Source organism: Pyrus communis, chromosome 5 (genome assembly GCF_041283825.1).
Source record: "Pyrus communis isolate YQ-2024b chromosome 5, ASM4128382v1, whole genome shotgun sequence".
Lineage (NCBI taxonomy): Eukaryota > Viridiplantae > Streptophyta > Magnoliopsida > Rosales > Rosaceae > Pyrus > Pyrus communis.
In genome coordinates, this window is record NC_142569.1 from 13,656,397 (window position 1) to 13,682,366 (window position 25,970).

Below are 25,970 nucleotides of genomic sequence, written 5' to 3' on the forward strand. Positions count from 1 at the left end.
CAGCTATAGTTGCTTAGGTGCATAAGTTAGTAGTGCATTCGACACCACCACAACATCTATTATACTCGCCTGACTGAGCTCGGTCATGAGTTGGCACGCTCACATTCATAAGAATGACATAATTAGCTCAATAGTTACTCGATCTACGTCCCACGTAGGCTTTGCCACTATTAGAATCGACAATTCCTAATGTAGACAACAATTTTTTTTTTTCTTCTTCTTTTCCTCTAGTTCACTCTTGTATACTTTTTGTTTGAATTTTATCCCTAATTTAGACAACAATGAATCTTCTTCATGGTCTTGCTTTTTCAACATGTTGGGGTTGTGATGTCATTTCATTATTCTTCTTTGTGACTTGATTCATATGATCATCTCGATTAACTTATCTCAATCCAAGACCCAAATACAAATAATTAATATGCTGTTATATATTATCGGATGGAATTAACCTCTATCCATATCCAAACTCATTTGTAATCAGATAATCAGATTGAAAACCATAATCCATATTATATTAATTACATCTAGTTGAATTGAATTCGGGTTGAAATTCGATGTATCTACATGTCTACTGTCTACATGAAACAATCTAAGTCTAAAATCATAAGAAGATAGTCACTTAATACTATGGTTTAGTGCTGGCCTATTATGAGATTTAATTCACTCTTTTAGTCATTTAATGTAGATAATATAGTTTGACAAAAAAAAAAAAAAAATCACACAGAGAGGAAAGCAACTGTGAGATTTAATTCATTCTTTCAGTCATTTAATATAAATAATATAGTTTGACAAAAAAAAAAAAAAAAAAAAAAATCACACGGAGAGGAAAGCAACGACAAGTCGTAAGCCTATTGTTCGGCGACTGAAAATTGAAAAACGCATATACAGGTAGCGGCTGAGTTCAAGCTGGAGATAAGCTAAACCATGGCGTCTCTGACTCCGTTTATACGGCGCCGTTTCCTCAGCAGCAGCAGCACCACCAATGTCTCGAAGAAATGGGCCGTGAAGGAAGTGACGAAGTCCAATTTTTCCGAGTCCCTAGTGGAGTTCAAGGACCACCTGTCCAGCTCCGACTTCGTGGCCGTCTCGCTGCAGAAAACGGGGTCATATCGTGCGCCGTGGCACCGCCCTCAGCCCTTCGACACCGCCGACACGTCGTATTGCAAGGCCAAGTACGCCGCTGAGCGCTTCCAACTCCTCCAGTTCGCCGCCTGCCCTTTCACTCTCAGAGCCTCCAAGCTTACTCCTTACCCGTCCGTACGCTTTCACTATACCTATACATACACATATATATAGAATGGAATTTGATGATGGGTTTGTTGATTTTGGTGCAGATACAACTTTGTCTTGTTCCCAAGGGATGAATTGAAGATGGGGATGCCAACTTATAGCTTTTCAGTTCAAACATCACATTTGACTTCCATGGCGGATGAAGGTTTTGATTTCAATGCCTGCATATATAATGGTAAGCCTCCCCAGTCAAGTTTTGATATTTCATTTTACTCCCTAATTTCTTGTGGAATATGATTTTACCCAAGTGAATATTTTTACGAAAACTGGAATAGAAATTACGAAAACTAAGAACTTTGGTTCGATGCATTGGTGAAAGTGTACCATTTGGGATATTGCAAGTCTGTAACTTCGCTGTTGTATTGAGATTTTGTGTTTTTGTAATGAGACAGGTATTTCATACTTGTCTAGAGCACAAGAATCTGCGGCTAAAGCTCGGATAGGGAATCCGACTACCAGCAGCTATGTAATGAGCTCTTCTTCGACCCATACTGTTGCTGATACGGTTTTTGTTGAAAGAATTAAATCGCGAGTTAAGCATTGGAAAAGTGCATGTAAAAACACAAAGAAAGATAGTAAGAACAGAAAAAGGGTTCTAGATTCTACTTACATCCCCTATATTTCGTTCGATTTTGTTATATTTTCGGTTAAAAAGTGTTTTGGCTTTCCATTTTGCAGATGCTCTGCTGAGTTCCTTGAGAAAAATTGTAATGGGAAGTGAAATTTACGGAACAAGACCCTGCATGAATCTAGATGTTTGCAGTGAACGTCAAGTGCAGCTTGCTCTGGAGGTATGTATGTTGACCCGTTGTTGTTTTTAATCCTTTTTTCTGGTGCCGGTATATTTAATCAGATTTTATCTGATCAAATGATTATTTTTTTCATTGGTTGCAGATGTTGAAAGAGTTCTCTGATGAACTTGTTCCTTTAATAATCCCAGCAAGGGGCGGAGGAACTCAGGCTGTTCGTGTTGTTTTGACAAGTTCTACAGCGGACAAGGACTTGTTTGAGGTAGTGACGTGATTTTCAAGTCTTTCTATTTTGCATTATCAGGCTTTTTGTAACGCAACATTTGGCTTGAATGTTTTACTTACAGAGAGAGCTCCAAAACCTTGAGGAGGAACAAAACAAGAGAGTTCGTGGATTTCGAGAGGTGATCGATTTGATTTCTGCTTCACAGAAACCTGTTGTCTCCCACAATTCCCTGAACGGTGCATCTCTGTTTAATAAATATCTATGAGTTTTAATGCCCTTGCCTTGGCTTCTGTTCTTTTTCTAGTTTCTCAACTTACTGTTTAATTTTGCTTTATGCAGATTTCACAGTTATTCATTCAGAGTTTCTCTCACCCCTCCCGACTAATGTAGATGAGTTTATGGGTTCCTTGCACTCGGTTTTTACCCACATACTTGATGTCAGCCATCTGATGAAGAATATTGGTCCTCTAAGAAAGATGACCAATATTTCTGCAGCTATTTCGTACTTGAATAATCATTACTTCGCACCCATTGATATGGAAATTTTGCCTCAAGGTATCGATATTACCCTTAGTTTTTGCGTAACACAGTAGAGTGCAGTAATTCACATATTTGTTGCTCTTGTGGGTTTTACTTGGTTTTCCTGTGATTTCTTTTGTCGATTGCTGTCCGTTATGCCATTTTTTTACTTCAGAGCAAACCTAACTTCTTCTCTTACTATACTCAATGTTTGGGTTGTCATCTACAGAAAGTGAAGGCAACATTCATAGGCATAATGTGGTGAAGATGTGCTATTTGTTTGCAAAGCTCTGCTCCATTCTGAAAATTTCTGACAACGCTATGGTATCTAACAATGCACTGTTGGCTCCAGCCATCGAAGAGTACACAAACATTTCCAATCCGTGTTCTGACAGCCCCCAAGAATCAACCAATGAGGATATCAGAGTCTGGAGAAAGAATATGAGAAAGGTCAGCTGTGATCAATTGGTATTTTTATGGGGATTCAGGAGTGGGATGACTGCAGGGATGATCAAGAGCTTGTTGTGCAAGTCACATGCCGTCTTCTCTGAAGAATTTGATGTTCGGTTAGTGGACAAGAGCTGTGCCATTGTTGTTTTCTGGCGACGTGGTTTATCTGAAACTTTTTTGGATGCCATGAGCCGTGAAGAGATTTGTGACTCTTTAATGGAGATCGCTTCGGAGGGCATAAGAGCATCAAGTTACGAAACTTACAAGAGAGTCTGCAGGTTAGGCTTATGGGAGGCAGATTTGGCGGAGTCCCTAGACAAAGCCTTGGAAGACTTGGACTACCTTGCGGAAGTTAATTCAGCAACAAATTCTAAAGAAATTTATTGGTCTAGCAACTCAGCGATAAATTTTGATGACTTGTAATATTTAAAACTCCATATGTTAGAAATGAGATCAATTTTGTTCTAAAACCCATTGTACAACCGAGAATTGTTGTCGTGCTATCCGAAAATTGATGCCATGTACTTTCTTCTAGTTAGGTTGCGTGCATAACAGATAATTGTACATAGTAAGACACAGAGACATTGTTCAGAGACATAACAGATAATCGTACCAAACTATCAAAACCCGCATTCAGTTTCTGCCGGCAAGTCCTCATATCGTATCTGCCAAACATGTTTCATTGATGAATCAAGGGTCTAAGTAGAATATCTCTGCATTCGCCGAGACACGCTTAAACTGGAGCAACTTTTGGAGCAACATTTTTACTTGAAAATTATTAGCAGCAGCAGGCTTCACAGTCATCTTCTCAAGCACAGGTGAACTTGAAAACAAAAACCTGATGAAATCTAGTTCAGCTTTGACACCAAAGATGCCAGTTATATTGACAATTCGCAGTTGGGTCAATTGGCAATTCTGGTTGTTGTCTAACCCATAGTTCGCTTCTCCCACAACAGCCAGGTACTCATTCCCGGCCTGCACAAGTCTATATCATCAGATGCCTGAACATCACATAAAACAGCACTCTAAACAGTAAAATACAATTAGTGTAGAGAGTTGGGTTGCCATTCTTAATTGAACACCAGGATATGCACGCATCAACATAATACAATAAACTCACCCAAATTTCAAGTTCCTTTAGAGCAGGGAAGCTTCTCAGAAGACATAAAACAGTTAAAATCTCCTTCGGATCGTTGAAGCTTAAATCTATAGAAAAAAAATTCAGATACAGACACGGTTGAGGTAGATTTCCTGGCAAGACTCCGACAGCCAAATACTGGAACAGAAAGGTTCAGAAAACAGGAGAATGAAATTACAGTCAAATTCTGATTGCCACAAAATCTGATTATTGACTGAAAGAATGAAGCCACAAAATCCATTACCTTTAAAAAGTTAGATTTGACACGAAGACATCGAATGCGAGGCAGATGAACAAAAAAATTGAGCAAATTCCTACAACTTCCAGCAGTCTGTCTTTGGTCATTTGCAACATTAGCAGTCAAATTAATGTGAACTTCGGCCAGTTTTAAGGTATTCACAAGACTAACATCCTCAAGCACGCCTGTTAAATGAACGTATTTGAGATTCGGTGCATCAATCTTGAACTGGGTTAATCCATCACAGCGCCACAATGTTAATCTCTCAAGAAGAGGACAGCAGACAATCAGATTCTCAAACCCATCTTGGTCCAAGGTAACATTAATAAGACCACAAATCTTCAAACTCCTGAATCCTTGGAATTTGGATGGAGGTTGTAGCAAACAATTACACAACACTAAATAAATGAGATCTTGACAAGAAAACAAACATGAAGGCATCTTGTAGCGATGCCCACTACATTTGATATCAAGCAACAACTCTTTGATAGAGTTTCTTGACAGATGAAGGATCCATCGATCAATATCTCTACCGACTTGAGGTCGGGAATGAATGATGCTGAACCTGTGTATGGGGCTAATTTGACCCAAGAGTACATGATCAACAACGCCTGCAAAGGTTTTAGGGTTTTGATCTGAGGTGCACCGTTCATCAAACAAAAGATCAGTAAGCATAGCCGATTTGTTCCTCCATTTGCTTGATAATACACTTGTTCTAACTGCCTCCCTAATTGACAAATGTGACAAAATTTTGTTTATAACGTCACTTGGTAAGTTGCTAATCCTGTCCAACTCCATTGACACTTTCTAACGGGACTTGGGCGAACACAAACACACCTGTATTATACAAAAATAAATAAATAAATAAAAAAATAAAAAAAAACAAAAAAAAAACAACAACAACAACAAAACTATCTCTAATCACATAAACCTCAATATTTAAAAATAAATAAATCCAATGCAAAGAAACGAACTTTAATCACATAAACCTCAAAATTTGTCTCCTAATTAAAATACTTCCCAATTAACAACATTAAACTATTCATTTGTTATATTATGCACTCATTTATGACTGTATCAACCAAAATTAAATTAAAAAATAGTAAATGAAAACCAGAAACATTTCCATTTCATGTTAGATTGCAGCTTTAAACGAGCAATAAAAAAAATAAAAATAAAAATAAAAAACCATTTAGCAAAAAAATAAAAATAAACGGCGACTGTGGAGAAAAGTCTTGAACCTCGATGAGAGCAGATGAAGCCGACGAGGGTTTAACGGAGGTTTTGACGGTTGAGGTAACGGAGGAGGTCGATGAGTGTTTTGAGCGACGATCGAAGGTCTGCCGGATTTATAGATGGAGACGCAGTCGCTCGGCTCGTTGTGGATTTTGGAGCTTCCAATCCAAAATGGCCTAATTGTTGTAAATAAGTGGATGCCCACTCAAAAGAAGGGATTGGATTCTTTCCTCTTTTTTCTTTCCTTTCCTTTCCTATCTTCTATTTGAACGATCACGATTAAAATATGTTAATATTTTATATAAAATTTTTTATAACAAAAGAAAGATAAAATAAGAGAATGTGAGAGAAAGAGTTAAAAAGGGATGAAAAGAGGAAGGGAGAGAATCTTAGTCCTTAAGAGCAAGTCCACTGTTGTGAACTGCTCGGGGGAAGGTGGACCAAACAGGGCTCCATAGCCTGGCAAAAACACTCCAACGTCGGGAACCCGAGTGACTATCCAAGCCCGAGCAAGAGGACTGTGAGGAATTGCCAGCCTGTGAGCCCGAGGTGGACCTGATGCAGGGCTGACGTCAGTCACAATTTTAAGCGTGGGGGCGCGTCAGCAGACAAGTTTTAAACCCCAGGAGCCCGCAGAGCAGTCGGCCTCAGTTACCGTTGGGAAACCACGTGGCTTTCCACGATGCGTTCGATCTCAACGGCTCTTTAAAATGGACCATCCGATATGCAACAATAATAAATAAAAAAATTCTGAAATAATCTCAGATCGACGGTTGATATTAATCTGCTTTATAAATGAAAAAATAAAAGAAAAAATAGTTTTAAAATTAAGAAAAGTTATCGTTGTGACACGTGGCACAATTTAGAGTGTTGGAATTCATTTTTTTTATATCCAACGGCAGAGATTAATTAGTTGAATAAAACTTTAAAAAAAATTGTAAAAAATTCGAAAAAAAATTGTTTTTACTTTCCTATAAATACATTCTCATTATCATCTACCTTACACTACAATTTCATATTTTCTCAACTACTTTCAATCACATTCCTTTCTTTCTCTCAAAGTTTCAATCCATTTTTTTTTCAACAAAATGACTACTGATGCAGGTACGAATTGATCGCTTTTTGAAGATGTTGCATTGTGTACTAGCTGGGTTGAAGTTACTCATAGTTCGCTTACGAGTAATGAGATGCAGTTGTAAGAAATGTGGAGTCTTATTTATACCAATTATCTTGAGAAAATTGGTGGGAAAAGAACCAAAGAATCGATGTCCAGTCGTTGGAAATTACTTAGCCAATCGTTTAGTATGTGGAGAGACGCCTTGACACAAGCTAGTACTCGAAGTGGGGAAAATTACTTGGATCAGATAACAATATATTATTTATTTGTTTGTACTATACCCAAATTTACATAATAATTATTTGTTTGTATTATTTATTTGTTACCTACTTACATTATAATTATTTGTTTGTATTATTTATTTGTTACCTATTTACATTATAATTATTTGTTTGTATTATTTATTTACTACCTATTTTCATTATAATTATTTCTTCTCCCGCATTGTGTAGAAACTATTTGTTTGTATTATTTATTTGTTACCTATTTACATTATAATTATTTGTTTGTATTATTTATTTATTACCTATTTTCATTATAATTATTTCTTCTCTCGCATTGTGTAGAAACTTCAAGCACAAGCTTGATACAGTGCCAAAACCAAAAGCAAAAATAAATCATTCAATCAGTGGGAATGTTCGAATATTGACAAATATTGTCCTAAATTTAGAGTTGTGCCTGTTCGTCCAGAAGTTTTCATGAACATCACCCCTCTACACTCTACATCCGATCATGACTCGCATGTTCATGAAGATGATGCAGAATAAGTGCCCGAAACGCCCCTCCCTGAACAAGCGTCAGGTTCAACCCGTTATCCAATTAGGCCTCAAGGTAAGAAGGTTTCAAAGAGAAAAGGGAGTACCTCCAAGAATGATTATGCAAAGTACATAGAAGAACTTGCTCACCAAGGTGAATTGACTTTGGCGCGGGAAATTGCGAAATATGAGGCTGATAAAGCTAGAGAGAAAGCAAAAACTACATCTATTGAGAGAGAATTTCAAGCTAATAAGAGAGAAAGAGAGCTACTTAGGCAAGAAAGGGAACATGTTAGAGACGAACGAATGGCTCAATGAGATCGTGAGATTATGAACACGCCTTTAGAAGGGAAGTCTCTAAATTCTAAATTTTTTTGGAAGTCAGAGAAAGCGAACGTGGTGCGAAAGAGGTGTGCAAGAGAAGTGAGAGCAAGATAAGATGGTCCTAGCACCACAAGAGAAGATCATCATAGCACCACAAATTGGTTAAGTGATGATGAATAGAGTAGTTTTTGTAATCGAAACACATAATTTTCCAATCACTTTGGGTTGTAATTTATTATTTATTGTATATAGTACTTTATGTTGTTTCCAATTTATTGAATTTAGTCATTTATGTAAAGTGAAAGTAAATTTATTGAATTTGGTAAGTTATTTATACTAAGAGAATATTTATTTAAATGACAAAAACACACAAAATAAAGTGACATAAACATACCGAATAATAAAAAACTCACTAAAGCTGAACTAAAAAAAACACACCAACTAAAATTAAATAAACGCACTAAAAACAAACACACTAAACTTAATTATCTTCAGCTTGTTTCAATGCCCACTGATGCTCTATCGAGTCATTTTGCCGGGCATTGTGCATACATGGCATTTGAAGTGCAGTATATCATTGAATGACCAATTCATTGTAACGTCCATCCCTTTCTAATGGCTCATGTTGCACGGGTTCTTCGGTGGCGTCATGAGCGCAATATATACATGTTCTTGAATTGTTCATCGTGTTTGGTTCATATTCATCAACGGCATCATAATCGTACTCATCTTCCACAATCATGTTGTGAAGAATGATGCACGTCATCATCATGGATCGAAGCGACTCTACATCAAACAATCTGGCAGTACCCCTGACGATCGCCTAGCGAGCTTAGAGGATACCAAAACAACGCTCTACTTCCTTGCATCTATTTCGTACTTGAATAATCATTACTTTGCACCCATTGATATGGAAATTTTGCCTCAAAGTATCGATACTACCTTTAGTTTTTGCGTAGCACAGTTGAAAAGAGTACAGTAATTCACATATTTGTTGCTCTTGTGGGGTTTACTTCGTTTTCCTGTGATTTCTTGTGTCGATTGCTGTCCGTTATGCCATTTTTTTTACTTCAGAGCAAACCTAAATTCTTCTCTTACTATATACAATGTTTGGGTTGTCATCTATAGAAAGTGAAGGCAACATTAATGTGGTGAAGATGTGCAATTTGTTTGCAAAGCTCTGCTATATTCTGAAAATTTCTGACAACGCTATGGTATCTAACAATGCACTGTTGGCTCCAGCCATCGAAGAGTACACAAACATTTCCAATCCGTGTTCTGACGGCCCCCAAGAATCAACCAATCAGGATATCTGAGTCTGGACAAAGAATATGAGAAAGGTCAGCTGTGATCAATTAGTATTCTTATGGGGATCAGAAGTGGGATGACTGCAGGGATGATTAAGAGCTTGTTGTGCAAGTCACATGTTGTCTTCTCTGAAGAATTTGATGTTCGGTTAGTGGACAAGGGCTGTGCCATTGTTGTTTTCTGGCGACGTGGTTTATCTGAAACTTTTTTGGATGCCATAAGCCGTGAAGAGATTTGTGACTCTTTAATGGAGATTGCTTCGGAGGGCATAAGAGCATCAAGTTACGAGACTTACAAGAGAGTCTGCAGGTTGGACTTATGGAAGGCAGACTTAGCGGAGTCCCTAAACAAAGCCTTGGAAGACTCGGACTACCTTACGAAAGTTAATTCAGCAACAAATTCTAAAGAAATTTATTGGTCTAGCAACTCAGCGATAAATTTTGATGACTTGTAATATGTAAAACTAAGTATGTTAGAAATGAGATCAGTTTAGTTCTAAAACCCGTTGTACAACCGAGAATTGTTGTCGTGTTATCCCATAACACGGAGAGCAATCAGGCATTGCCCTCTATTCTAGAGGTAATCTGAACAAAACCTTTTCTTTTGGTTATACTGCTAAATCGAATACTAAAAATTGATGCCCATGTACTTTCTTCTAGTTTGGTTGCGCCAAGAACTTTCTAAATGTTCATTTAGCAACTCCAGGAAAGGTTCTTGCGTGCATTTAGCTCTTTTCCATTAATAACTTTCAACATTTTCTACAAAATGCTGCCAAAAACACTTTTGGCTATCGATAAGCGTTTTTAATTCATTCTCAAAGTACTTTCAAATTAGTCTTCTCTTGTACTCGAGATATTTCATCAGACATGGTCAAAATTTAATATCAGAGTCCAAGTTGAACATGAGATTAGTAAGAGAATAGAAGAGATATCGATTGGCCAAGGTAACAACAAACAATCAGATTCTCAAACACATATTGGTCCAAGGTAACATTAAAAAGACGACAATTCTGCGAACTCCTAAATCCTTGGAATTTGGATGGAGGTTGTAGTAAACAATTATACAACACTAAATAAATGAGATCTTGACAAGAAAACAAACACGAAGGCATCTTGTAGCGATGCCCACTACATTTGATATTAAGCAACAACTCTTTGATAAAGTTTCTTGACAGATGAAGAATCCATCGATCAATATCTCTACCGACTTGAGGTCGGGAATGAGTGATCGCGAACCTGTATATGGGGCTAATGTGACCCAAGGGTACATGATCAACAATGCCTGCAAAGGTTTTAGGGTTTTGATCCGAGGTGCACCGATCATCAAACAAAAGATCAGTAATAATAGCCAATTTGTTCCTCCACTTGCATGATAATACCCTTGTTCTCACTGCCTCCCTAAGTGGCAACTGTGACACAACTTTGCTTAGAACATCACTTGGTAAGTTGCTAATTCTGTCCAACTCTATTGACACTTTCGAACGGGAACACAATCCACAAAAAACTTGGTGCATTTTATTGTTAAATGCATGAAAATTGAAACCCAGAAAACTTACCATGAGACAAGGAATATGGGGAAATTATTTAACCCAGATCGATGAAACTGCAGCAGCTACTTCAAGTTTATCTGTAAAGATGGTGAACGGCTTTTCTTTTTATTTGGAATTCCCGCATGTTATATGTGGGTACCTGAATTATTACCTGTGTTGAAATTAAATTGTGTTGATGACCTATTTGACTCAACTGTATTTAGGACTAAAGAGGAAGAGAGTGTATTTAAGACTAGAGAGGGAGAGAGGCTGGCGATAAGGGAGAGAAGAGAGATATTTAATTGTGAGGTGTGTGTTGTATCAATCAATTGTGGCTTTATTTATAGTAGTATGATAGGTTAAATCCTAATAAGATATAAGGGAATATTCAAATATATTCTTAAATACATTAGGATTTACACAATCACATTTTTATTCTAAATATGACTGCAACAAACTGAACTATATTTTTTTGGTAATTAAATTAACCCTTCAACTATTTGAAATCAATCAATTAACTTTTTGTCGTTAGATTCTGTCCACTATTCTATTAGATTCATGCGTGAATTAGTCTTTTAAAAATTAATTTTTACTTATCAGTTATAACTACCAATAAAATTATGACAAGTAAACAGGTAATTCAAAACTTATAGAATGATATGAAAACATAGAAAAAACCAAACATTTATGCAACAGGGCGACGTAACAGATACGAAGAAAGGGATGTACAAGTAAGTGTATGCAAGCGTTATGCTGAACTAAGCTAATTCTGCTGTACAAATTCTAAAGAAATTTATTGGTCTAGCGACTCAACGATTAATTTTGATGACGTGTGATATGTAAGACTCCACATGTTTGAAAGGAGATTAGTTTTGCTCTAACACTCATTGTTGTACGGCTCACAATTGTCGCGTGCTATACTCTGAAAGCAATCTGAACAAGACCCCTTTTTTGGTTAATGCCATAACACAAATTACGGCTTAGGACGCATAGCTATGAGTCTATGACCATCCAAAAGCCAAAAGCGCTTTAAAACTTTTTTCAACAAGGCTTGTTTGAAAGCATTTTAAAATAACGAGTAGTAAATATTTTAAATGTTCTGCGTGTTTTTAATTTGATGTGTGATAATTTTGTGTCATTTTTTAGACGGTCTTCCCTGCTAAACAGTCATGACTTTTCAAAAGAAAAAATCACTTGTGTTATGATCTAGTGTGTTATACAACTCTATGCATGGTAGGAGAAGTAATGTTTGTTTGATCAGGCTTTTTATATTTGAGTGCATCTATTCAAAGTTCACAAATTATGCTTCTCAACGAGCTCGAAAGTGGTTGTCTTGGTCTCGAGTTAGCCATTTTTGAGTCATTTTTGGCCAAACCATGGCGATTTAGCCATTGAAAAAAGTACCATTCTCTTCGTCTCGTCGAGAAGTATGATTTTTATTTTTGAATCACTTGATTTCGTTGAGTATTGAAGAAGTTATAAACATTTAAAGTTTACCTAGTTTCCGGTGAGTTTTCCAGTTTTCCCTCGGACCAGTCAACTTTGAGGCTATTTTTTTATCATCTTTGGCAACTATTGGGCTTCCAAATAGGTATAATATTATTCTACCCTTTCTTATCTTCATTTTGATATATTATGGTTCGAATTTGGTTAAGAAATGATTGAGTTACGAAGCTTTGAAAATTACTCAAACCACCGGTGAAGAGCTTCGGAACACTTAATGGAGTTTTTAATGGAATGATCAAAATGATGGATGGTGGACAATCCCAGGGACCACTTCTATTGATTTGAAATATCAAGGACCAAAGTGAGGAGTTATGCAAATCTCATGGATCATTTTGGCTAAAAAACTTTTTTTTTTTTTTTTGAATACATTGATATTTTTACATTATGAAGAAGGGGAGTTCGGCTAAACCATACAATAGACAACTTAATTTGTTATCTAATTCACCATTACTCAGGGAGTTCTATAATCGTAAAACTCCATAAGCGACACAAGTGATAATTATCATCTTATTTTGTTAATTAAAATAGTTAGTTTTGATACTCAATTTACTCACGTTCCCTTAGCAATTATAATGAAAATGGCTTGAAAACTTTGAGATTTTAGTGTAAAATAGTTAGTTTTAACGATAAGGACAAAATAAAGGGTAAAATGAATAGTACTAGTCTTGACTTTTTAGTGTAAAAATGTGATTTTTCGTTAAATTGAACAGTATCATGAGCTTTTCGTTAAAGTTCATTTTTTAAGAAAACTAATGAAAAGGGTTTGAAAATTTTGAGTTTTAACGATAAGGACAAAATAAAGGGTAAAATGAATAGTACCAAGATTGACTTTTTAATGTAAAAATGTGATTTTTCGTTAAAGTGAACAGTACCATGAGCTTTTCGTTAAAGTTTTTTTTTTTTTTTTTTTTTTTTTTTGTCAGTTATAGATTTTTTTGGCTTGAGGGGCATCTTAGTCCAATTTTATTTGGTGAAGCTTTGTGACATCAAAGTGTGCTTATGACTTTCTAATATTAAAAAATTAGAGATAAAAATAATAAAAGACAAATGTGTTGTAAAACTAACGATGTGTGCAGTGGAATAAATAAACAAAATACAAAATTTACGAGGTTCCTCTATAGTCAGTGTGACTGGAGTACGTCCTCGGAGCAGCAGTGGTACTTTCATTATAATCTAGAATAATAAGATTACAAAAATAACTCTTTCTATTATCTCATCTCTTCTTCCTCTACCAGCCGTATCTCTATCTATGTATATTTGCTCTCCTTCTTATCATCCATTTTATAGATAAGACTTTAGACAAAGTTGTGGTGGGAATAGTGGATTGGTAGTGGGATAGGTGGCCATGCACAATGAATGACCTGTGAATTACAACACTCCCCCTTGGATGATCACAAGTCTTCAATTGACTTGTTAAAATCTTGATCTATTTTGGATGCTCTCCCTGATAAGTATCTCCCCTTGATTTCAAATTCTTTAGGTTGATCATTGATTCTTCTGCTTTAGTCTCTTAGCTGGGAGAGTTGCCGAATAAGGTGCTTTACTTATTGTTAACTTTCCACAAGCTTTTTCTTGAACTGGGCTGTAAGACTTTCTGCTAGACTTGCACCAAAGGTTTGAATTTACTCCTTTAATCTGGAGCAGAATTTGATTCAAGGATGGTGGACACTTGATCTTGAATCAGACTTGTGATTTCTTCAAGATCATTGGGACTTGTCCTTGAATGAAATAGAACCACAAGCAGCTCTACATGACAAGTGATCTTCGGCTCTATCGGGGATGAATCAGTTCGTGTTTTTTGTCCTTGTATCCACATGCTTCAATGCATCATTTTTGCTTGCCTTATCTATTCCCCTTGCAGAAGTGGTATTTTCCCTATGCATGTTTGACATCTTTTCTTGCAGTATTTGTCCTCTGATGCAGGAGTAGAATGCAAACCTTGCATTTGAAAGGTCATTTAGAACATCAATTTTTAGCAACTCATCATGCTTAACAGCTTCAATCATCATATCATCAGTTTGAAAATGAATACCTGAGAGCAATGCTAGGTAAGCAATCAGGAAAGTTTCCAGGCAGTCGGTTCCTGACTGGAAATTTGATTTCAAGTTCTGATTGATTGCTTTCTTTCTCTTTAGTCCTCCAGGTGAGAATAAGGACAAAGAAAAAGACATGGAGATTGCATGATATGAAATACTTTTGCTCTCATCCCTGATGATATGAGATATTCTTGCTCTGGTATGACTTATTTGAAGAGGTATTCTCGAAGAGGAAGAAAACTGAGTATTTTGAGATGCTTTGTTGAAGTTGCATTCTTGGAAAGGAAGAAGAGTTAGATATTTTTGTAGGTCTGCCTTGTTATGGAAACAGAGGTTGACATATATAGGGATTTCCTAATAACAGGTAGTGGTGTTGTGCCTTTACTCTTGTCAGCAACTGTGGTGTAATTAGAACAGTAAGATTCACGCGTTTTCATCTTTATCAAAGATCTTTGACAAAGTTGCACATGATATCCAAAAGCTGAGATTGCATCTGAGAAATGTTGACGAACTTTATCTTGAAAATCTGGCTTTTAAAATTCAGAGAGCGATGTCTCTTCGATTTTTGAACAAGTGGCCATGTTGCTTCTTCTTTTATAGAGGCATCAATTGTGCTCAAAATGTATGCTCGAAAAACTACTGCATGTAGAATTTTCTCTTTCTTGCACTTTTGAGATTTTATTTTACCTCTTTTTTCTTTCATCATTTTTGAAAAATGATTTGCCTATCTAACATTTGCTTAGATTTGAATCTTAAAAGTGGTACAGATGAGCTGCGTCAGGATAATATATGGCGCCCATCATTCTTATCTTCTAATGATACTCTTACGATTGGGGACTCTATGATGAAGAGTGACCTAATTGCTACAGTGGTAGCTAGGAATTTTCTCACTCCCAAGGATAATAGAATCCTTTCAAACCGGTCTGATGAGTCGGCCGTTCAAGATTCCTTGGCTTTCAGTATTTAGTTTGCGGGCTCTATTTCTAATATGGGCCAACGCTTACTTGTTCGAACTCACCAAGTTGAATCATTGATGGCTGAGGTGGCAAGTCTTAAACAAGAGATTAGAGGGCTCAAATAAGAGAATATAATGTTACACATGCTTACAAATAATTACTTGACGAGCATGAAAAGAAAACTCGATCAGTTACTGGAATCTGAAGGTCGGACTCAAAATGACAATCAGAGGTTTAGGTCTTTATTTCAAAACACCCATTGTCTTAGCTGTCTGGAGTTTCACCAAGTACTGAGGCTTCAAATAATCAACCTCTGGTGCCTTCCCCTTCTGAGGTACTTTCGAGTACTGAGGTTTCACATGAGCAACATTTATGAAGTTTCCCTCCTGTTTGTTTGTTTTAACTCATGTGTATTTAATTTCTCGAAGATATTAATAGATAAGTTTTATTTCATTCAATGTATTGTGTCAAATACAATGGAGCATATACTTCACTAAAATGTGGTACTTCTTGACTAAATATTAATTTACCTTTACCTTCACGAAGATAAATGATCATTTTTAGTGTCTAAATAATTTGAGTATTCAACTCATAATCTTCAATCCATATGATTCTTTATAAACATCATGGATAAGATTCGTGTTGACATATTGTTCAATTCTGTAGTTCGAGACAATATCTATCTTAAAACTTTATAAATTTTCTAGACTCATCAAGAGTCTAAATCTAATATTATCGACTCTTACAAGAGATTTTAGTATGCTACAACAATATCATAATGATAGTACTTACTAAGGCAATTGATATCATCCATTGGTATTTAAGTACATATTTTATCATTTACCCTTCCAAGATTTTCTTCAAGCAATCTAAATCATTCAGGGATTTTCTACACTTCATGACACATTTTCTTTTGGAATTTATACAAAACAACTTGCTTCCATGTATATTTGAGGGATTTACTTATGGAGATATGATGTGGGCGACTCATAACCCTTCATATATAATTCTCCATTCATATGAACTTGTTTATAAGAGCATAATTTCAGGTTTCAATTAGTAACCTTGTGTCATATCATGTGAATGTAATTCACTGTATTACAAATGCCCATATGTAACTTCATTTGGTTCAACATCTTTTGGCTATTTGTATCATATACATACATATATAGGTCCATTTTTCCACGTTCTTACAAGATTGTAATGAAATTGCCTTTCTCCATTTTTGGCAAATAATATTTCCTTTTGTCGACGAACAAAAAAATGTGACTCAATATCAATACAGTTCATTAATGAATTTAGTAGCTACTTGTAAAAACCAAAATTATCATTGGTTGTCATCAATCATTGATCCCATATTCTCATGTGCATGCACATGCATAAAAGCTTTTCATTTCTTTGGATATCCATTGCCTCTTCAAGGGCATTAAACTATTTCTTTCATGATAGTCATAATTTAGAGAATGTGAATCATAACCTCATCTGGAGCGTTATAGAGCTGAGATTTTAATCTCCACTTCTGGGAGTTGAGTCATCGGAACCTATATGTTTATCATGCTTCATGCATGAGACATCAATATTCCCATGTCCGCAGATTGTCTTTTTTGGGACATATATCCATACGACGACTGTCATGCTTCTAGCATGCAACAATTATGTTTTGGGAATGCAATAGTTCAATAGTGTCATATTCTTCTTCTTTCGAAGTACTGAACCTGTTGAATCTAAGGGTTTGCCATGCTTCAGGTGTGTAACAGATTTGCTACCACATTATTTTGTCCAACAGGAACATCAATTCATGTAGGCACATTCGCAACAAGCATATGTGATTTTATTACTTTTGTTGCATCATTAAATGCATATGACATTTGATTTGCATATCGTTGCATCATTCAATTATTCTCACTTCGTTTTTATATTGATTGCTTCATGAGTCAAAATAAGACAAATTCTCTTCGTTATTCTAGAACGGTCTTTTCTTATCATTCTTCTGAAAAAATATTTTCTCATCATTCTTCTGGAACGATGTTATTTTCTCCCTTTAACGGCGGGAAAACTGTCTTATCAAAATCCTAGTTTGCAAGCAGTGCGATAAACATATCTCCAGTCAAGGGTTCCAAATGTTGAATGATAGATGGTGAATCAAATTCAACATAAATTTCCAGTTTGCCTTCATGTCTCATTTTTAGTACATTGTGGCAGTGCAATAGGCACATAGATAATATAAAAAACTCGTACATGTGTAATGTTTGGATGGTACCCAAACACAAGTTGTAATAAGAAATATTGATGGCTGGTAACTGATCTCAACTAAACTTAATAATGAATTATGTATAATGGTATATCGACATGTAGAAAAACTTGCAATCTCGTTTTCATGAGCAGAGTATGGGTAATCAATTTCATCCACTTAATAAATGTTTCTGCTAAATCATTTTTGAGTATGAACATGAGGAACATAGTGTTCAACATCAATGCCAATGACATGCAATAATCATCAAAACTTCGAGATGTAAACTCTCCAGCAAAATGTATCATACATCAAGGAACTTCTGGTCCTTATTTAATAGCCTATGAATTGAGACTCTCATGACCTTTATTACAATTAATTTATGGCACTTCGGCTCTTCAAACCTAAGGTACTTATCTAGAAATTTCATATTCGATCTTGAGGATTTAGGAACTTAATTCCTGATCTTTTTGCATGATGGAACTTCGGGTCTAATCATTTTATATGATGAGGATCAAGAAACTTCAGGTTCTTATCTGATCAAGGAACTTCGGATTAAGTATGTACTTATCGTAACAAAAAAAAAGTACAATAAATAAATTAAAGTAATAGGCGGTAATTCCAGTCATAGTAAATAAATTATTTTTAAATAAATAAAGCTTGTGACAAAGATTTTGATTTAGCACCATTCACATAAATATGCCAAAACAGAAAATTCAATGATTAAGTCCTCATCTTTTGCTTTTTTTTTTTCTTGGTCTGCCACTTCTTTTGTTTCATTCTTTTTATTTTATTATTAGTATTATTTTTATTTTTATTTCACAACTCTAAGTCCTTTTAGTTACTCAGGAAGTAATAGTAACAATAAGTTTCAATTGTTGTTCCTCCTCCAGTGAATTTCGAAAAAGTCGAAACGGTTCCCATAAGTTTTGAAGTCAAGAGTGTTTGCAACTTATGCGAAGATCAAACTGTTAGATTTAACTCAAATTTTAGTATGATAAGGATAAGAGGATACCGAACAACTTCGTGAAGAAACAATTTTGATCTGAGCTACTAAAATAGAGTTTTGGTACTCATAAGATGTCTGTCCAATTTTCTACGAAAATTGAAAACTGGTTTGGTATTTTAAGTATCTGCAATGATCGCACCGTTGGAATTTTCTGAAAATTTGATATGTTGTAGGTACTAGGCGTATGAACAACTTTGAAGAGGAAATTATTTCAATCCTAGGTCTACAAGTTTGAGTTCTGAGGCCGTTTACATGGTTGTCAGATTCTCTACGAATTTTGAGTTTGTACTCTTTTGCTTCTGCAAAGGATGGTATACAGTCATATAACAACATATATATATTTTCTTCAGAAAAATCAGTAGTACAAAGATTTTAAGATGAAATGAAAAGATTTTCTTATCTGTGAGATTCTAAGCGATAGAGGTGAACAAGAATTGTGGTGTTGTGCTTTCCACTGACACCAGAACTTCTCATGCTGATAACGTGTTGTAAAATTGACAGTGTGTGCAATGGAATAAATAAACAAGACACAAAATTTACGAGGTTCCTCTATAGTCAGTGTGACTAGAGTACGTCCTCGGGGCAGCAGTGGTGCTTTCATTATAATTTGGAATAATAAGATTACAAAGATAACTCTTTCTATTATCTCCTCTCTTCTTTCTCTCTTCTTTCTTCCTTTACCAGCTGTATCTCTAGCTGTGTATATTTGCTCTCCTTCTTCTCATCCATTTTATAGACAAGACACAAAGTTATGGTGGGATGAACAGTGAATTGGTAGTGGGATAGATGGTCATCCACAATGAATGACATGTGAATTACAACAAGATGGACATTCTTGATCGAAATGTTTTATAAAGGTTGAGGTATGTGCATTTCTAATTAGGAGAACGCAAGTTTTATCCATAAAAAATCGAGTGAAAATAACCTCCTCCCGTTTGAATTTCAGTTTTCTGTTGAGTTTCAGTCAAATGATCCATCCGCTACTCTCGGTAAAACGACGTGTCGTCTCGCGGGAATATTCTGCTTTCCCTTTACACCAACACTCCCCTCGGATTAACTGAACTCAGAAGAAAAGTCAACAAAGCTTCGATGGCTGCAGCTTCGACTCTTCTCGCGCAACCAAAGGCCCACACAAACGATGCAGTCTCGTCTTTCCGAAGTCACTTCAAGTCATCCAGCTTCGCCTCCCAGTCAACGTCCATTGGCTCCTCCAAATTCGCATCCAAATCGCTCTCCTTGCGCGCCGCCGCAACCCGATCCGGCCGACCCGAACCCGCCACCTTGTCCCATTCGGAATCCCAGTCTGATCAAACATTCGATGTTTTAGTAATCGGAGCTGGAATAATCGGGTTGACCATTGCCCGGCAGTTCCTAATCGGGTCGGACCTGTCGGTCGCCGTAATTGACAAGTCTGTCCCTTGCTCTGGCGCCACCGGTGCCGGTAATGTTAACTTTTTCCTTCTAACTGACTGTTTGGTAGGCGGGAAAATCAAGTTAGATGCCGGAAAAATGTTGGGTCAAATTTAATCTGATGAAAATGTTGACCTTTTGTTTTAGGCCAAGGGTATATATGGATGGGACACAAAACTCCCGGCAGCGACCTTTGGGACTTGGGGCTCAGAAGCCAGAAGCTTTGGGAGGAATTGGCTGAGAGTTTGATTGAGCAAGGTTTGGACCCTCTGCAACTATTGGGTTGGAAGAAAACAGGTCTGCGTTTCGAAGGCTCGTTTGCTACTGCTTTTGCAGAAAACACTTTTGTTCATAAGCGTTTTTAATAAAAATGATTGCTTTACAAACACTTCGAATTTTATATTAAAAATTCAAATGCTGCATGAAAAAACACTTGGAAGTGCTCCATGTGGCAGGTGCTTATTTAGAAAGAGCTTCTGGCGTGACCTAGAAGCAATCTTAAGTTTTTCTGCCAAACGCGGCTAGAAGAGACTTTGGTTGTCATAAAATGTTTTTTGAATTTCAAGTAGTCCCAAATATGCTTTATTTATTCAAATTTTGACCCACTATGAACCTCATTTATCATTAACAAAAAAGATACTGACACATGTCACGTTGTTTAGTAGCAAATTCAATGAACAAATATGGTGATTCTATTAGTTTTTATATTTATTTTTAAGTGTTAGTCTGCTTTTATAGGAAGCTTGCTAGTTGGTAGAACTCCTGAGGACTTAGACGTGTTGAAAAGGAGGGTTAAGCAGGTATGTGAAGCCGGGTTAAGAGCGGAGTACTTGTCTTCCAGTGACTTGCATGTAAAGGAACCTGAACTCTTGGTTGATAAAGACACTGGAGCTGCCTTTCTACCTGATGATTGCCAGTTGGATGCACGCTGTGGTGTTGAATATCTTGAACAGGTTTTTCATTTATTCTGCCCTGAATTTTATTAATTTCTGGCACGTGTATGATATTGTGTATTTACACATTGCATAGTGAACAAATTTAGTGATCCTTTCGTTATTGGTATAATTAATGATCTGCCACTTACGCAGGGTAACAGGAATTATGCATTGAAGGGTAGATATGCTGAGTTTTATAATCATCCGGTGATTAGTTTATTAAGGTTTGCTGTCATGTTTTATTCAGTGCTCTGGAGATACACTGAGAAACCAATGGACAAGAATGGAGAATTTGGTTTTCAGTAGTTCAGTTACATTGTTAAGCTAATACTCATACTTATCTTATGTGCTCAGATCTGGTGGCAAGGGGGAGGTTGTGGCTATTAAGACTTCTAAGAATACATTGCACTGTAAGAAGGCTATCGTAGTCGCAGCTGGTTGTTGGAGTGGGTCTTTGATGCGTGACCTGCTGAAAGAATCAGAAATTGTGCTGGATGTCCCCGTGAAACCACGAAAGGTTTAAATTAGGATTTGAACAGACTTCTCTTGCGTATATTAAACCAACTTAGCTGGATTTCCAGATGCATAAATGTAATTTAATAATATTGCTTTGATTAGGGATAACTTATAACTGAAGTTTGTATGTGTTTTATGCTATCCAACCTTCTGAACGAGTTGCTCTAATTGCTCCAACTTTTATCTAAGAACGACGTAAGATTTTTGTTCTGCATGACAGGGTCACCTTTTAGTGCTTGAGAATTTTAATTCCTTTCATCTCAATCATGGGCTGATGGAGGTGGGATACGTTGATCATCAAACTGCAAATCCGCTTCCAAGCATATCGACCTCTGAATTGCTTAATCAAGATGAACAAACCTTGTCTGTGTCAATGACAGCCACTATGGATGCAATGGGGAACATTATTCTTGGTAAAATTTTACTCTGATTATTTGTTTCGTTTCTTGACAAGACATGGAATTTTGTAAATAATAACTTGCAGTTACCTATGAGTCTCAAGCTCATGTTTTACAAATCCAAGAGAGTCTTACCTCCAGTTATTATGACTTTCTAGGAAGCAGCCGCCAATTTGCTGGGTTCTGCACCGAGTTGGAAGAATCCATTATTAGCCGTATATGGGAGCGAGCTGGGGAGTTCTTTCCCAAATTAAAAGAAAAGCCCCTTTCAGATATCAGTAAGAGTAGAGAAGTGCGAGTAGGATTACGACCTTACAGTAAGTCCTGAAATCTTTTAGAACCTAATTTATGTGATCCTCTGGATCATTGGATTCTAAGATTTATGCTAGTACTAAAAGCTTCTGTCATTTCCGGCGAATTGAAGAATGATATAACCTTGTATCTCAGTGCCTGATGGGAAGCCAGTGATTGGGGCTGTGCCAGGTTTGGCAAACGTGTTCCTTGCAACTGGGCATGAAGGGGGAGGACTTTCCTTGGTAATTTTTTGTACTGATTATTTGTTAAAAGTTATGTCAAGTGAAGGAAAAATCATCCATCATTTCGTTCCAATTTCAGGCTCTAGGGACTGCCGAAATGCTCACGGATATGGTGCTAGGAAATTCTGAGAAGGTTAACTCTGCACCGTTCACTGTTCATGGTCGATGTTGATGATAAAACCACCAGTGTATTCAACATTAAGACAGTAATTTTCATGATCATTTCATGGGCTATATGAATCATAAATTCATAACGTAGCTTGGGCAATCTGGATAGCCTAAGTTCTAAGGTCATGTCTGGGAGAACCTTTCTCTCATCTTTATGTATTCCATACCTTATCTTTCATCTTGTATGATTGTTTTGTGCTATTTAGCCAGGTGTTCTATAGAAAAGTGTTCTGTACATATTTCCACGTTTTCTTATAAATTAGAATACATTATGCTGCGGTTCCTGGGCTTGAAAAGTTGTATATCTTTTATACTGCCTGAAACATGTCAAATTGATATACTGTTTGGAATCCCCTTCCCCGTGATGCCCCCGCTGGATTCAACATTGGGTGCATCAGGGTACAAAAGCATGTAAGAAATCACATAATATTATTGTTTGCAAAGAAAACAATGGCAGGTAATAGTACCCAAACATAAATTCCCCACCATTTTAAACTGGGAAGACAAAAACAGATTAGGGATAGTACCCAACTATCAAAACCACACTTCAGTTCAGCAAGCAAGTCCGTGTCTGCCGTAGTTGTTTCATGGATGAACCATGAACCAAGGGTCCATGTATATTATCTCTGCATTCTCCGAGACACACCAAAACGGGAGCATCTTTTTTACTTGTTCCGGAAAACCTCCGACAATAACAGCTGGCTCCACAATCATCTTCTCGAGCACAGGTGAACTTGAAAGCAAAATTTTGATGAAATCTAATTCAGCGCTTAGACCAGATACGTCGGTTATTTTCAGAAGTCGCAGTTGAGTGAGTTGGAAATTCTGGTTGTCGTCCAACGCGTAGTTCATTTTCCCCCCAACATCCTCATCCCCTCTGCGGGCCTACGCAAATAGATATCATCAGAGACTAACTCTAAAAGTACAATTATTTTAGAGTTGGGCTGACATTTGTAATTGAACAACAGGATATGTATCGACAAAAAATAAAACTCACCAAAATGTCTAGTTCTTGTAGAGCAGGGACGCTTCTCAGAAGGCATAAGGCAGTTAAAGTCTCCTTTCTATCATTGAAGCTTATGTGTATAGACAGAACTTTCAGGTATCGGAGCGGTTGAGGCATCTTTTCTGGCAAGACTCCAAGACCCAAATACTAAGGGTTCATAGAAACAGCAAATTGAAAGTATATGGTCAAATTCTGATAGCCATATAAGCTGACTAGCTATTAATTGGAGGTATGAAACCACAAAACCATTACCTTTAAGAAGTACATTTCGATACGAAGCCTTTGAATCCAAGGCAGATGAACAAAAAAGTTGAGCAAATTGCTACAACTTCCAGCAGTCCGTCCTTGGTTATTTGCAATGCTAACAGTCGAAGTTGAAGTCAACCAAATGCGAACATTGGCCAATTTTAAGGTATTCACAAGACTAACATACTCAAAAACACCTTTAAAGGAAAAACGAGAGAGATTCGGTGCATCAATCTTGAGATGGGTGAATCCATCACAGTTGATCAAGACAAATATCTCAAGGAGAGGACAACAAGTAATCAGATTCTCAAGCACACCTTGGTCCAAAGTTACTTTCATAAAACCAAGCATCTTCAAACTCCTGAACCCTTTGAATGTGGGCGGAGGTTGAAGCAAACAATTAAGTAACGCCAAATAAATCAAATTTTGACAGGAGAACAAATATGAAGACACATTGTAGATATGCTGAGTATGTAAGTTAAGGACCAACTCTTTGATAGAGTTCCTTGACAGATGAATAATCCATCGATCAATATCTTCACTAGCTTGATATCCGGAAAGAGTGACCTCGAACATGTTTATGGGGCCAACGAGACCTTGGAGTACATGGTCAACAATTTTAGCAAAGGTTGTATGGTTTTGACTCGAGGTGCGCCGATCATTAAACTGAAGACGAGTAAGCATAGTCCATTTGTTCATCCAGTTGCTGGATAAAACGCTAGTCCTCACTGCCTCCCTAAGTGGCATATGTGACAAAATTTTGCCTATAATATCACTCGGTAAGTTGCTAATTCTGTCCAACTCCATATCCATTTTCACAGGAGACTTTGGTGGTTTTATGTCCACCTGAAATATTCCAGAGATGAAAAAAGAATCTTCAGTCTAACAAACTAGCCACCGTTGTTACGTGCATTTAGTATTTAAGCCCCAACTTTATGCAATTAAAAGTGTGGAAACAGATAAGGTAAGCAAACATAGTTCAAAACTAATTGTCATATAGTTATCAAAATCGTGGGCAGTAGCGTGTAGGTTCAAGATTCAAGTGGTAGTATCAGGTCCCTTGGCTATTGTTCTTAGAACTGACCTGGTCTGGCGATCCATGGCATCCCAATTCGATTGAATGGGATGATAGTTTCTCATTCTCCATCTGTAAAAACATAATTTTGATTAAATCACACATCGCATGTATACCCGGCCTTCTAATTCTTTAAGAGGTTTGTCTAAAAGATTCATGATATACTAGGAAAGACGTTTCAAATACCACTCATAGGTTATTGGACATGTGTTTTGACTACTAAAGGGAAATCACCAAAAGTGGCAGTATATATTCATTACAAGAACAACTGAACAACAACTTAAATTCTAAAAGAGAATAAGATTACAGGGTGCAAAAACCCCTACTCAACCCTTCTTCACTTTCCTCCAACAAAACAAGTACAAAATAGAAACGAGATTGTTATCAAACGGTCCTAAATTTCCTTTCACTCGAGATTGAGAACAAAACAAGCAAACACACTGAAAACTTGGCACATTTTACTAGTACTCACAGGAGAATGTCTCGACTGCATTGTTTATATATCAATCAAATGCACAAAATTAAAACCCCCAAAAAAAAAAGAAAAAAAAAAAAACATATGAATCAAATTTTGACGATGAGTATAGAGAAATAGAGACGGATGAGATGACGTTTCCTCCGCAAGATCGCTAAAGAGATATGATAGCAAACGAGTTTCAATTAACCGATTAAAGGTAAACATGCATGGAGAAAACGCTCAAGGTTAAAACATGCTGAAGCAATCGCTCGAGGTAAAAACATGCTCTGGAGGGGCTTACGTAATGAAGCGACGAAGTAACCCCAGATCCAAAAAAATAAAGAGCACTTCTTCCAAAGGAATACAACTCTAGCAAATTAAACAAATAAAAAAACGATCTGCTCCCAACAAACCAGAAAACTGTTTCCCTACAAAAAAGATCACGTAAAAATTCAATAATTAGTATTTTAATTTAAAAAAAAATCAATAATGAAATGTGATTTAAATAAATAGAAAAATGCTGACATGGATATTGTTTAAAGCACCTTAATCAAATCTTCAAGAGGAACCAATGTTTGATCTAAAAGGTATTGAAAAAAATGTAGGGA

The 25,970-nt window shown here is 36.6% G+C and overlaps 4 protein-coding genes and 1 pseudogene across 6 annotated transcripts; 3 read left to right on the forward strand and 2 right to left on the reverse strand.

The window, feature by feature from the left end:
• The first annotated feature begins 867 nt into the window (after window positions 1-867).
• LOC137726051 (Polynucleotidyl transferase, ribonuclease H-like superfamily protein) lies at window positions 868-3,704 on the forward strand. Of its 2 annotated transcripts, none has more exons than XM_068464912.2 (8): window positions 868-1,253; window positions 1,335-1,465; window positions 1,683-1,865; window positions 1,969-2,081; window positions 2,185-2,301; window positions 2,387-2,501; window positions 2,605-2,820; window positions 3,014-3,704. In XM_068464912.2, the coding sequence occupies exons 1-8, from the start codon at window positions 925-927 to the stop codon at window positions 3,655-3,657; spliced, it is 1,848 nt and encodes a 615-aa protein (XP_068321013.2). In that variant the 5' UTR covers window positions 868-924; the 3' UTR covers window positions 3,658-3,704. The 2 variants fall into 2 exon arrangements, with proteins under 2 accessions (XP_068321013.2, XP_088550586.1); XM_088694460.1 differs by having other exon boundaries at window positions 872-1,257.
• Window positions 3,674-6,111, reverse strand: LOC137726053 (F-box/FBD/LRR-repeat protein At1g13570-like). The gene is made up of 4 exons (XM_068464915.2): window positions 5,852-6,111; window positions 4,617-5,447; window positions 4,355-4,510; window positions 3,674-4,209 (listed from the first exon to the last, which is right to left on the reverse strand). Exons 2-4 carry the CDS (start codon window positions 5,406-5,408, stop codon window positions 3,925-3,927), a joined length of 1,233 nt encoding a protein of 410 aa, XP_068321016.2. The 5' UTR covers window positions 5,409-5,447; window positions 5,852-6,111; the 3' UTR covers window positions 3,674-3,924.
• LOC148696819 (uncharacterized) lies at window positions 5,856-8,222 on the forward strand (annotated as a pseudogene).
• Window positions 8,223-19,496: 11,274 nt separating this feature from the next.
• LOC137725575 (FAD-dependent oxidoreductase family protein) lies at window positions 19,497-22,874 on the forward strand. Of its 2 annotated transcripts, none has more exons than XM_088694464.1 (9): window positions 19,497-20,056; window positions 20,173-20,322; window positions 20,764-20,978; window positions 21,114-21,184; window positions 21,315-21,477; window positions 21,697-21,889; window positions 22,033-22,191; window positions 22,322-22,410; window positions 22,490-22,874. In XM_088694464.1, the coding sequence occupies exons 1-9, from the start codon at window positions 19,705-19,707 to the stop codon at window positions 22,580-22,582; spliced, it is 1,485 nt and encodes a 494-aa protein (XP_088550590.1). In that variant the 5' UTR covers window positions 19,497-19,704; the 3' UTR covers window positions 22,583-22,874. The 2 variants fall into 2 exon arrangements, 1 of the variants encoding a protein (XP_088550590.1); XR_015962756.1 differs by having other exon boundaries at window positions 19,646-20,056; window positions 22,299-22,410.
• A 116-nt stretch (window positions 22,875-22,990) lies between these two features.
• LOC137724815 (F-box/FBD/LRR-repeat protein At1g13570-like) lies at window positions 22,991-25,763 on the reverse strand. The gene is made up of 5 exons (XM_068463499.2): window positions 25,664-25,763; window positions 24,915-24,977; window positions 23,837-24,676; window positions 23,576-23,731; window positions 22,991-23,463 (listed from the first exon to the last, which is right to left on the reverse strand). Exons 2-5 carry the CDS (start codon window positions 24,975-24,977, stop codon window positions 23,164-23,166), a joined length of 1,359 nt encoding a protein of 452 aa, XP_068319600.2. The 5' UTR covers window positions 25,664-25,763; the 3' UTR covers window positions 22,991-23,163.
• Between the last annotated feature and the right edge of the window lie 207 nt (window positions 25,764-25,970).